The sequence below is a fragment of the Leptodactylus fuscus genome, chromosome 9 (genome assembly GCF_031893055.1).
Source record: "Leptodactylus fuscus isolate aLepFus1 chromosome 9, aLepFus1.hap2, whole genome shotgun sequence".
NCBI lineage: Eukaryota > Metazoa > Chordata > Amphibia > Anura > Leptodactylidae > Leptodactylus > Leptodactylus fuscus.
In genome coordinates this window covers 34,308,709-34,321,758 of record NC_134273.1, presented here as the reverse complement: position 1 = coordinate 34,321,758, position 13,050 = coordinate 34,308,709, and the positions used below count along the sequence as shown (strand labels likewise).

At 41.6% G+C, this 13,050-nt stretch overlaps 1 protein-coding gene across 1 annotated transcript in view; it reads right to left on the bottom strand.

Moving 5' to 3' along the window:
- NUP210 (nucleoporin 210) overlaps positions 1 to 11,249 on the bottom strand; it is a 54,550-nt gene extending 43,301 nt beyond the window's left edge. The window contains exons 1-7 of the mRNA XM_075286953.1: positions 10,997 to 11,249; positions 5,155 to 5,291; positions 3,982 to 4,113; positions 3,185 to 3,281; positions 2,597 to 2,747; positions 2,098 to 2,230; positions 1,026 to 1,184 (exon numbers count right to left, since the gene is read on the bottom strand). Coding sequence (XP_075143054.1) covers positions 1,026 to 1,184; positions 2,098 to 2,230; positions 2,597 to 2,747; positions 3,185 to 3,281; positions 3,982 to 4,113; positions 5,155 to 5,291; positions 10,997 to 11,154 — 967 coding nt within the window. The 5' untranslated portion in view covers positions 11,155 to 11,249. The remainder of the gene's footprint in view (positions 1 to 1,025; positions 1,185 to 2,097; positions 2,231 to 2,596; positions 2,748 to 3,184; positions 3,282 to 3,981; positions 4,114 to 5,154; positions 5,292 to 10,996) is intronic.
- Between the last annotated feature and the right edge of the window lie 1,801 nt (positions 11,250 to 13,050).

The window sequence follows — 13,050 nt, the reverse complement described above, 5'->3', positions numbered from 1 at the left end:
CTAATACATTAGTAAGAGGCCAGATGATGACATTTTCAGAGCACAGCAAAGAGCCTGATGCGGCCCCTGTATTCAGCCCCCTTGTTCTTATAACACCACTCTTTTTTGACTGCATGTCCATACAGCAGAGCAGTCTCGGTTATGTCACCAAAAGTTGGAATGGCAGCAGTGGAATGAGATTTCTGCCCCCCCTTCCTTGCTGCATTCTGTTTATATATTGGTAATGACACTTATTCAGTGCAGGGAATGCACTGGTAAATGTATACCTGAATAGCTCCCTGAGCCACAAACCCTACTTTGCTTATCTATTGATAGAATGTAGTTCAAGTATAAAAATACTATTTAAAGATTATAGAAGAACGTGCCATGGTTTCTTAATCGTTACCATTTACAATGATCATACTATATATGAAGGGCAAAAGAAATTTGTAAAATCAAGAAATACAGCACATGTAAGCTCAGTAATGATGGGGCACTACTAAGTGCACTAGTACAATACACTACAGTACTACTAAAGTGCACTAACACAATACACTGCAGTACTACTAAAGTGCACTAACACAATACAGTACAATAAAACAGCAATAATGAAAAAGTATTTTCTACCTCTATCTCTAATGTTATAACAGGGAAGCACATATGGTTATACACTTCCCCAGCACAAATGATTTATTTTGCAGACCAGAGATAGACTATGTGACGTGTGTTCCTGCAGTTGGTGGCTCGCTGCCATTATAATTATCCACTTTCTTACAGACACTTAGAGGATTTTTGCACAGCTGGTCAGACAACACTCACACTGAGCTGTTTGTTCAAGATCTGGATTGCACGCTCCCACTTGTGGTTAGACAAAGTGACCCAGTGCACAGGCTGTTCGTAGCTCTCTACAGTACAATGCTGATCTATTACTGAGCTCATGGGATGTTATTTGCTGTATAGGCCTGTTCCATCTAGCACCAGTGACACGAGTTATACAGAATAAGCTAGAACATGAAATGTGTTAAAGATTCGTCACACAAGGATATTTTTATGAAGCAGCACAATGCTGGTTTGACCCTTCTGCAAGGCAGTGACCGTGGACGTGCTCTGGTCCAGCTTAGCTACTGGTTCGCTCTTAGTACCCCCATGGGTAGGAATGTGGTTCTGCAGCTGTAAAATGTATTGTTCAGATGGCATGGCTAAATCTGGAGGGAGGAGAAAAAAAACAAAAAACCCAAAAACATATGAACATGAAGACACATCAGAACAATGACAAACATTTATAATGCGCTTTTATCACAGGGACTCAAAAAACCAAGGAGCATTATGGAGTAGGGGAGCTAATGGCTGCTGTACAGGCGCACAAGGGGCAGTGATCAGTAAATCGGCTTTAAGAGGAATATCAGTTTAGTTCTGTCTTGTGGGAGGAAGCCGGAATACTTGGTCAGACTCAAACCAAGGGTTTAATCCACATGTAAATGTACATTGAGGCAATAAAATTATTAAAAGTAGAGGGCGGACTATCCTCCATTCTTGAGATTTAAGCATTGAAGGCAAATCATTTGTCTAGGCAGATGCCAAAAATATGGCGTTGTGCATGTTAAACGCAGGGTCCCTTCAGCCAGCTGATTGGAGAGTATGTCAAGAACAGGTTGCAGAAAAAAAAAAAAAAAAAAGCTACGTAGGAAAAGTCAAGTTGGTAACGCGATAGCGCATTGGACATCACACAGTGTCTGCTGCGCATATTTTTCCATGATGTGTGGATGGGATTTGCCAGAACCCCATTCACTTTGCAGGGACTGTAAAAGTCACAGACGTGGAAAAGACAGGATACTAAGGGCCATTATGGAGACATCACCTTAAGGTGTATAGAGACTTATTAGGCATGCATGTCCTGATAAGAGTTCTGAGAAAAGTTATTTGAAAACTAAAGCAAGTTCTCCCCTTCTGTCAAGGCGGACTTTTTTTTTGCATATTCTTTTCGTAGGACTCTAAGCAGGGCATACATGGTCTAGTAAGTCTTTGTGCACCTTACGGCAAAGTCTCCACAATGAGACCTCTCATCCCATCTGACCTCTGAAATAGACTAATAGTAAAACCAAAATGGCTAAAACTTACCTGTGATCTTTCCCTGTTTGAACTTCTGTACTTTGTATTTTATTGAGGACCCAACAAGCAGATAAATATCAGATGCAGGATACAGGAGAATGTTTTCTAGAATAAGGAGTCGGACCTCTGCGGGTTTCACATCCTGCAATGCAACATGGCAAAACAAATGATTTTTTTTTTTTTTAATCAGATAAAACACAAGAAAATAATAGGATGTTATTGCAGACGATAAAGAGTAGCAGTAATCAGGGATGTCCTTTGATAATGAACACCAATATCTGATCGTGGGGACTGCTGCTGTCCTATTAGCTGTTTGGGATTGCTGTTGAGACTCGTACTATATAATTTTTCACCTCCAAATCATAACAGCTCGAAACCACTAACTGGTGTGAGGCATTGGTTCCCCTACAACCAGATAGTGACTGATCGAACCCTTTAACCGCTGTGTGAACCTATACCATGCCTACTCATATACAGATCACGCACCATAATTGTTCCAGTCACATACCTCATACACTGGTTCCAACATTTTTGCTCGGAGCTTGGAGCTTCCAGTCTTGACTCCAGACACCAAAATCGTGTCACCCTGTTTTGCAACTTTCTCCATCTCGGATATGTAGGCTGGAGGCACATAGGTAGATTCCAAAAACTTGAGAATCCTAGAAACATGAAAAAAAAAAAAAAAAGTTAAAATGCAAAGTAAAAATGTGTAGATGGTTAACCACTACTTAAAGGATTTCAGGATTTGAATACTGATGGCCTGACATAGGAAAGAACAGCAATATTAGCTTGGCAGGGTCCAGCACCACATTACCCACTGATTAGGAGACAACAGGAGCTGAGGGGCCTGTAAATAAATGGGAGCTGAGCTGCAGTAAGGTCCTACACAGTGTATGCATTCTTCATAGACTGGAGCTAGTGCTGGGTGTTGGACCCTCACCAAACTGAAATTTATAGCCTATATGGCCTGCAGATCCCAGGGACCGTTTTGACTGGTCACTGATTCCCTTTGCCTTCTAGAGGTAAATTACAGGAAACAGACTTTCTGCTAGGAACTTATTTAGTAAACTATATACCTGACAAAGATTTCTCTTACCGCAATGAATTGTGGGAATCAGAATAGCCATCCACATCAGTATCCTTCACCACTGTCCATTCAAAGGCTATGCCAGCTAATGTACTGAATGTATTACCTGGAAGACACCAAATATCAGACACTTATTGATGCCTACACATATTTAAAGGTTCACTAACTTTTCAGACAACTTAGTCTCATTACATAGAGCATGTGATTCTGGACAAAAACTGTTGCTCTGTGCAAAGGAATGAGGATTATGCATATCTCAAAGCTTACAGTGCAACAAAAGTCTCCTATGTACTTGGAGTTGGGAAGGAATTTTTTTTCCCCTGAAATGGGGCAATTGGCATGAGCCTCATTGTTTTTTTTTCCTTCCCCTGGATCAACACTGTAGGGGATTGTAGGGTTATAGGTTGGACTTGAGGGACTGATGTCCTCATCCAACCTCATCTAATAAGTAATGATGTACTTCTGACTGTTTGGGTGGTTACAGGTGGGATATTATTCACAGTGTGTATTTGCCCTGTATTTAAAGTTCAATGTTCCTGGATCTCCTATATTACAATATATTCACTTGGGCTTTTCTCAGCTATTTGTTTGCTATTGTATAGTTAACTTCAGATAGCCTCAGAGACAAATGTAAAATGTGTATCAGCCATAAATGTTATTAATAGCAGCAGAAAACCTGATAGTATCTTGTATGAAGATTTATATGGACATAGAATAGACTGCCAACCCTGGACATATTTAACTTTTCATGAAAAGTCAGTTACCCTTTAAGAAAAACAGGGAAACAAAGGAGTGTAATCTTTTACCTTCAGAGTCTAACGCTTGTATTTTTAGCTTCAGTGGTGAGTCCTCCAAGTACAGCTCTCTTGTTGTTGATACAATCTGAATGTCATGGACTATGTCAACAATGGCATCACATCGAAGCAGCTGCCCAGTATCTTTTAAGACATTAAAATAAAAAATTAATGTAATGTCACTCAAATACACGTGGTTATTTGTGGTTCTCCTGTAGAACCTGAAGGCAGCCATTAAAGGGAGTCTGTCAGCAGGAAAATCAGTATCAAACTGATGGCAGTACCTTGTGGAAAGGCTTCTTCTTTCCAAAGATGTCTTCCTTATTCTACATTGCAGCACACTTTTCATGAAAATCAGTGTTTTATTTTTATGCACATTAGCTGAGAGGGGCTTTATGGGCGTTGCTTCACCTTCCAGGCTTCTCTCAATCACACCACTGTGCTTTTTATCCACAATTGTGGATAAAAGTATGTACCAATATACACAGCCGTAGTTTTTGTGGGTGTGTGTTCAGGCCCTACTAAAGAGCTGCAAAAATTACAGAGCAAGTCCTATACTTGTCAGTATTGGCAGCTCTGTTAATTCATTTTCAATGTAAGGGTGAGTGAAAACCACAGATATCAGTCCGTGTAATCTGTGCTGTTTTTACTGACCCATAGACTGCATATGGTTGTACGCATGTAACCTTACCTACACCACTAAATACAAAGTATTTAGCTTTATAGGTATATAACCAATAGGTGTCTAATAAACTTGAACAATTAATGAAAATAAGTACTGGTGGGAGTGGAGGGAAAAACACACACCAGAAAATTAACCTATATAGAAACCGTTACAGTGATCTATGCTGCAGTTCTAGCCACTATGCTATTTTGGGAACATACACATCAGTGTCCTGCCTTCAGCAACTGGTTCTACGCAAACAACCTGCAATATTGTTTTTTGAAAGAAAAGCCTGAGCTGCAGACACATGGTGGGCTGCTGGAAATAGAGGTCAGTGTCAGCTACAGAACTCACCAAACCAAAGATATTATGGATTTATTATACCACACTTATGCCAAGTTTTACTAAAACAAGGCAAAAAAACAAAACTAGATGAAGCCATGTAAGCTGTTCCCCTGTTAGGACAGCAATTGAGTTATTAGACCCTGTGAATGGCGCTACAGAATATAAAACACACTTACATATGTCTTCTGCAAAAATGATACTGGTGAGGCGTGTAGGGTGGCTCGCACGTGCTTGCACCACTGCCCGTTGTGAACACTGCCGGTCATCCACGTTGACATGTTCAATACTGGCGACTTCAGGCCTGGATGATGACCTGATGAAAGAATATTATGAAGACATTATATACAGAAGACTGTTAAAAAAAAAAAAAAAAAAAAAAAAAAGTATAAACTATAGATAAATACAATAAAGAGAAGAATATTCTCGGGGTGCAGGACAATAATTGTAAGGCTGACAAACCCTATACTAAAGTCATATATCACAAACCATAACATGGAAGTGATGCCACCAGATGCTCCAGGACACATGCACTTACTGCCATTTCCTGGGACAAAGGTGTACTTTTCCATTAGAAGCAATGAAAGTCCATATGCGGTCCCCAAATAGTGGTAAATGTATGTGTGCAGGAGCACCTTATGGCAGCATCCTTATGGTGGAAACACACTATGTATCTGAATGCAGCTATATTCTTAAGCCACTGGTAACTTTACTTCGATGTAAAACTGCGGTCACAAGGTGCATTTTGAAAAAAAAAAAAAAAAAAAAAACCACACCTTCATACAGAATAATGTCCCATATTGGCCCATCCACACAGTGTAATATTCTACCTTTAATAAAATTTCAACTTGTGCCACTCACTAGCTATTATACTTCTTCTTCAGACCGCAGAATATAATAAGCGGAGGGCCAAGAGACAAACATAAAAACAACATTACTCACCTTTCTTGTGCTCCATTCTCTTCAGCGCTTCTGCCTAAAATTAGCGACCACTGATTGGGTCTCAGTGGTCACATTGGCGTAATGATGCCGCTGTGACCCGAGGCCCTTTAAGTGGTCTCTTATATCAGGCAGAAGCAACAAAGAGAATGGAGCGGCTCTGGAGCGCAAGGAAGTTGAGTTACACTTTGATCACCTTCCCTGGGGCTCCGCTTATTATACTCTAGGTCTGAAGTGACCCCACAATATAATAATAGCAGTTTCATTTCAGCGAGGACTCAGGCTGCCGTGACAGGGAAATAAGCATCGTGTGCCACTCTTGGCATGCGTGCCAGGAGTTGCCGACCCCTGCTCTACACCATCACAAATATTACTAATTTATGTCTCAAAGAATTCCTCTGCCAACATGCTGGATTAGTGCATAAGGACCATTCGTGACGGAGTTGCTATTGCAATGTCTGCCTAAAAAACGATGGAAGAAAAAGTCTTGCATGGATGACTTTCTTCTGTTGCCTTCAGTTTGAAAATTACAGACACCCGATGGACCCCGTTATAGCCATCAGGGTCTGTCACACTCTTTAAGTTACCGCTATATTAGTGCTCTGCCTCTGTTGGTTTGGTCATGCAATGAATCAGAGGAATGGACAGGAGACTCTTCTGTGAGACTAGATTCAGCAATTAAAGGGTCCCCCCCCCCCACATCAGTAACATTTACCCTTGCATCAATTTCAAGTCCTGTAGTATCTTGCTTTAAAGGGAGTCTGTCACCAGAACCTAGTATCTAACCTAGTATCAAGCCAGCAGATAACTAGATTAGGATCACCAGAATCCTATAGAGTTTTCCCTTCGAGAATCGCTGCCTTTGTTGCCAAGATTTTGGCGTTTTTTTCCCACATGCAAATGAGCTTTGGCGAAATGGACTCATTGCTGTTGCGCTAAACAAAAAAAACTCAACGATATCTTGACAACGGAGGCGCCAATTCACAAAGAAAAAAGATACCATACGATTCAGGTGACCATAACCCATCTATCTGTAGGGCTGGGTTGGCAGACTACCTTAGAAAAGGCTTGCATTTGCAGGCACATTAGGCCCCTTTCCATTGGCCGACCCTGCAGCAATGACTGGGAACGGATGCTACACACTGTTGCTGCAATATGTATGGCGCAAACAATTCATTTATCCTCACTCTACGTTTGTCAGCAGCACAGCACCCCCTTTACACAGGGCAATGTCTTGCTGACTGTCTCATCATTTAAGTTACATGTTACAATTCTGTTTTCTATGGCGGGTTGAAAGGGTAAAATATATGAAAGAGTATCGATTGCCCTGTATAGATTTGTGACAAGTGCAAAAAGTTATTTTATGTTTTATATTTTGTTTTATTAAACAAAGTGATAAACTGAATAACAAAATTAAATTGTTAAAAGTCTGAACAAAAATTAAAAGACAATGTACATAAAAAAAAAGTCATTAATGTGGGTTAGAAAGAATAAAGTAGATCAGATTTTATATCTTGAAGCAGAACAAATAAGGACACAGGAAGTAAACGTCATACTTGTATCCGGTGTGGAGACTGAGAAGTAGAAGATGAGAGTCGGACAAATTTAATCAAAGAAGAAATGAAAAGGATGACGTCAACTATAACCAGAGCCAAGCAGATTGCAGGCTCAGTTATACCATGCATCCTGCCACACGCCATGAATGAATGACTGCGGCCTAGCTCCTACCCCACTGTATGAGTGACAGGGCTGTTATATACAGCAAAGAAACACACCTAAAGCCCTTTTCAGCAAATGAAATCCTGATTTTGATGTAAATTGAGTTGCAACACAGAATAGGCATCTTTAGAAACTGTAAAAGCTGTTCTACAATGTACTGTCATTAGGTTGATGCCAATTTAGCTGCTGACAGACTCACTTTAAGTGTTTTACAAAGTAAATAGGTAGCACAGTGGCCTTGCAGTGCTGGAGTCCTGGGTCTGAATCTTGCCAAGGACAACATTTGTAAGGAGCTTGTATGTTCTCTCCGCATTTGCGTGCGTTTCCTCCACTGCTAGACTAGAGACTATATGCAGCATATTACAGACAGTATATTTTTGTTGTGCTGGAAAGGTTGCAGTGTTTGCATATACAGGAGGACACCGCCAGATGGAGTGAACACCTGGATCACTTTCACATAAGATTTATATTAGCTACGGTATAGAAGGAGATCACTGCTTCACCCCCCTCCTACTTCCTCCTAAAGCTGCATTCTCACATTGTAACTTCCCGCCAGTAACTCTTAATGAATTATTAACTTACCCAACACCACTCCCAAACAATAAGCTAACTATGGGCAGGTCTGTACGGAGACAAAGGAGCACAAGCTCACCATGAGGCATAATACTGGATGACTGCTAGAAATGGTGGATTACCGTACTTGGAAGAATCAAAGTATTGCTAATATGAAAGGAGCAGATACTTTAGATACTACAGAGCTGTCTCACTGAAGTCTATGGGGCCGCTCTGAATAGTAAGGAGAGTGAGCAGCGCTGCTCCTGGAAGGTAAACGTTACTGTGAGCCATATAACAAATCTTCAGGGGTCCTGGGTGTCACACTCTGCAGATCTAATAGGCCATCAATAGTAGAAACAGGATAACCCCTTTCAATTATTGATGCCTTTTTTAACAGTTATCAATATCTGATCCGTGGGAATCGCAGGTGTCAGATCCCCCCTGATCTCATATTGACTTATCCCAAGGATAATAAAAACCCTTAAAAACCATTGCAGAAGCTCTGAGAGATATGAACAGAGCCTAAAGAGGATTATATACATCAAAGCTGACAATCATATAATATGTATAGGTGTGTCCTGCCTATCCCAAGGGAAAATGGAAAAGACCAGTCAGACATGTTGTTCTCTGACGTCTATAGAAGTTTTTACTAAGAAAGTTTACAGTACTTTGTAGCGACCCCATAAAGAGGTGCCACAGCAGACCCCCTCCCCCCTTTATAATCCACAGCACCAGTGTGTCTTTACTAGAATGCCTAATACCGCAGAACCTGTACACGTGCATAGAGATCTGCATCACTATTTTATAATGGAATTTCAAGAAATTTTGGTCAAAGTTACAGATGACTTTACTGCATCATTATATGTCTGCATTCAGACAGTGGAAAGTGCAGAGGCACTTGGAGCTAATCAGCAAATTGTCCACAACGCAGGATCGGTGGCTGGATTAGCCACAGAACCACGGCAAGATTGAGTGTGACACTTGTTTTTTGAGAGAGAAAATAAATAAATAACTTTGCGTGAACCTGCCCTAAAACCACAAAAGTGGTGCAAGTTTTTCAATTAAAAAAAAAAGTTGCACAATACAAAGCACAAGGTTCAAGTAGATCAAACCTATAACCAAGTGCAGCAAATGTTGCAAAGAATTGGGAGTCTGACGTACTTTGCCAGACTGCATAGAAACTTTAGCACAAAACAGGTATTACATTGTATGACTTGAGGAGGAAGTGTTTTTATACGGCAGAAGGAATAAACGGTGACTATCACAGCACATACCAGCAGTGTGTCAAAGTCATTGTCACCTGAAACGTCACTGGGACAAGGAATGCAAGTCTGTGGTCAAAAGTCACCATGGGGAAATTATCAAGACTGGCGCTCCATAGCCCAGATCCTCCATGTAAACTGCATTTATTTCACACCACAAAGTGAAACTAAGCCAGTTAAGGAAACAGATTTTCGTATATAGCAAGCAAGCCAGGTTTCTGGAAGCTACACCCCCCTCTTTACAGGAATAAAACTACTTTAAATCCATGATGACCTCCTGCAATATGCTGTAAAGCAATAGGTTCATGATTTATCCACATTCTGGATGCGATTTTGTAATTTCATCCACTTTGCAGATACACAGATCTCCTGCATGCAACTCCATGAAAGAAAATCTGCAGCATATTTACTGTGTGAACATACCCTTGCGACTGTCAATGCTGTGACACATGACACGATGTGACAGATGGGCCAAGGAGCCCAGCGTAATGCTGTCTCTATGGCAAATAATAAAAGTAAATGTGGTCACATTTTGCCTCACAAGTTCGTAGGTCAGTAAAGATCCACCAAATTTGGCTTTCTTGTGACCATCATAAGTGACAACGTTACCACATTTACTTTCACTGAATGCGATATAGGTAGGGTACATCTGCAATTTTTGGCCATGCAATACTAGGATCACGCTAGTGCCCGGTCTGCTATTCTGGTCTGTCGGAAAACTGCTACAACAGCGGTCACATTAAGGGTCCATTCACATGGAGATTTTTGGCGCCAATTTTGATGCTGAATCTGCGTCAGAATCCACATGGAAAAAAAGCCTTCCATTCACTTCAATGGGTTCCTTTTTCCGCTAGTGGATTCAGCTCAAAAAAAAAAAAAGTAAAAAAAAAAAAAAACTGTGTGACTGGACCCTAAAGCTTCATTCACATCTCCGTTAGTGATAGCATCGCAGATTGCACCAAAAATCAGAGAAAAGTGTCTTTTTCCTCTGCCGGTTTCACTATAAAACTCTAGGAAACCCAGTGTCCGCAGGTAACCGCTGTTTTAGTGACTGGACTCTCCCGTCAATCGGGTCCCACAGTGGATACGAAGGTCGGAGGGCATGGCGCAAGTGTGGAAAAGTCAGATTTACATACTGCAACAGGGTCATAGCCTAAATTCACCTCTGAGGAGACGATTGGACACTGCTGAAAATTGACATAGAAAAAAAAAAAAAAAAAAGTTATGCGTGGCCCCTATAGTCAATGGGGTCTGCCAGGCTCCTGTATAACCAATGCTGGTGTCACCGTCCAGACCCAAATGACGGAGCGCCAGTGCTAGTGTGAGCTGAGGGTTACATGTATCTCCAGTCTTACTACCTAACTGTGCTGAAAATCCAAAATGTCAACAAAATAGCATTGCCACATAGTCATGTGACGGCACACCTTGTATTCTTAGGTGGCACAGCCATAGTCAGCACATAACCCCGGCACCATGCAGCACCATGCACCTCATTCACCAGCACAGCGCTACAGTATAAGTGTGCGATACAGGCTCCAGGACTTACCACTTGTAGCAGCCCTCAGTCACCTCCAGGGTGAAGTTTATCCTGGTCCCCCGGGTAAAGGGCAGGAGGACTTTGGGGATATTCAGTTTGGACGATAGAGAAGCATGCAGGAGAGCCAGGGCAATGACTCCGAGCACCCAGCAGTCCCTGTACCCCATGCTGGCCTCTCAGCAACCACTTCACCGCTCTGTGCCGAGGATTCGCCGCTTCTTCTGGAGACAGCGCCGCCCGCAGGCTACAGTGTGCAGGGACTCCGTCCCTGGTGTCTGTAGGTCCCCTCGGGGTCTCAGGAGGCCGGCTTGTTATCAGCTCCCGCCATGTGTTTCGTCGACCCCTCCTCCTTCAGCCCGCACCGTTATCTGGGAGAAAGAGCCGTAAAGAGAGGGAGGGCGGTGTGCCGTACACAACATGGGGCTGTCACCTAGACACGTGCAGGGCATGGCAGGGGAGGGTGCCGGTGTGTGGCACAGGATGTCATCTTTATATCGGGCACAGCTAGCTCAGCTCCGCATCAGGGACTCAATACTGCACACAGACTAGTAAAATACATGCATAGAGGTTCTTGGGGTCTGTGCACACGGGGACTCAAATGGCTGCAGATCTTGTGCAGCAGAAAAGTTGCAGTGTATTTACTACAGTGGGAAAGAAAATGCCGCCAGCAAAACGAGATGTTGTTTAATCTCATCCACAAACTGAGGGGGTAAAGCTGAGTCTGCAGAAAGTTATCTTTATCTGCGTTTTCCCTTTGTATTTAATACAGAAAGAAAAAAAATACCGCAAAAACTTGTTTTCACTTTATTTTATTTTTCTGCAGCATTTTATATTAGCATTTTAATATATAGGGCCTTAGCTTTAGGATACATTCACACAAGGAGGTGCAAAACAGCCAAGAAAAACTTCACAGCCATCTAGCACCTGAGGGGCGGCTGTTTATTATTATTTATTTATTATGCTTACTTGTATAGCCCCATCATATTCCACAGCACTTTACAGACATTGTCAGTCACTGTCCCATATAGGGCTCACAATCTAAATTCCCTATCAGTATGTCTGATGTGTAGGAGGAAACCAGAGGAAACCCATGCAAACATGGGAAGAACATAAAAACCCTTGCAGATGTTGTCCTGGGCAGGATTTGAACCCAGGACTCAAAGCTGCAGTGGTAAACACTGAGCCACCGTGCTGTTTTACAGGTTCCCCCATACATTTCAATGTATCTGTGAAAACACAAAAAAATAGGACATGACCTAACCAGAGGCCACCGTTCACTTGAATTTAATTTAACGCTGCCGTCACAGAGGTCACTGTCGTGTGAATAAGCTCTATTCATATCACCAATGTTCATGGCTGTGGCTGCATTAAAATCAATACATGTCAATGGCGGACCATCAAAATTTAGGACCTGTCCTTTTTTGCTACATTTTTATGGTCCCCTTAATAACCTTAAATTTAGGAGGGATATGTGACAACAGGTTCTCCATAGATACTAAACAGCTGTCAAAAAACGTCCCTTTTTTCACAGCAGTTTTGCATATCCATTGCATTGTATGATCACAGGATTAATGGTGTATATCTTCATTGTAAATACGCTGCAGATTTGCACTGCAAAGGATGACTACATATAAATACCATCATACATTGGAGAGAATTTAATATCCCATCTACGCCAGTTTTCTCCTGTAGATGAGTGATAATATGCGCCATCTCCTATTCTGTACCTTAGGGCCCGTTCACACGGAGTAAACGCGCGAGTACTTTGGCAAAATACACATGTAAAAAATACACGTGTAGAAATAATACTCACTTTGACTTCAATGACAATTTACACATGCATATTGATGTGTATTTTGACGTGGGTTTTTTTTTTTTTTACACGTGTAAAAAAATGTCATTGAAGTCTTATTTTTACACGTGTATTTTGCCAAAATACACGCACGTTTACTCCGTGTGAATGGGCCCTTAGGCTGAGGCCCCATGTTGAGAAAATGCAGCTTTTTTTTGTTGTAGATTTTGTTTTTGTTTGTTTTTTTGAGCCAAAGCGAGCAGTGGATTGG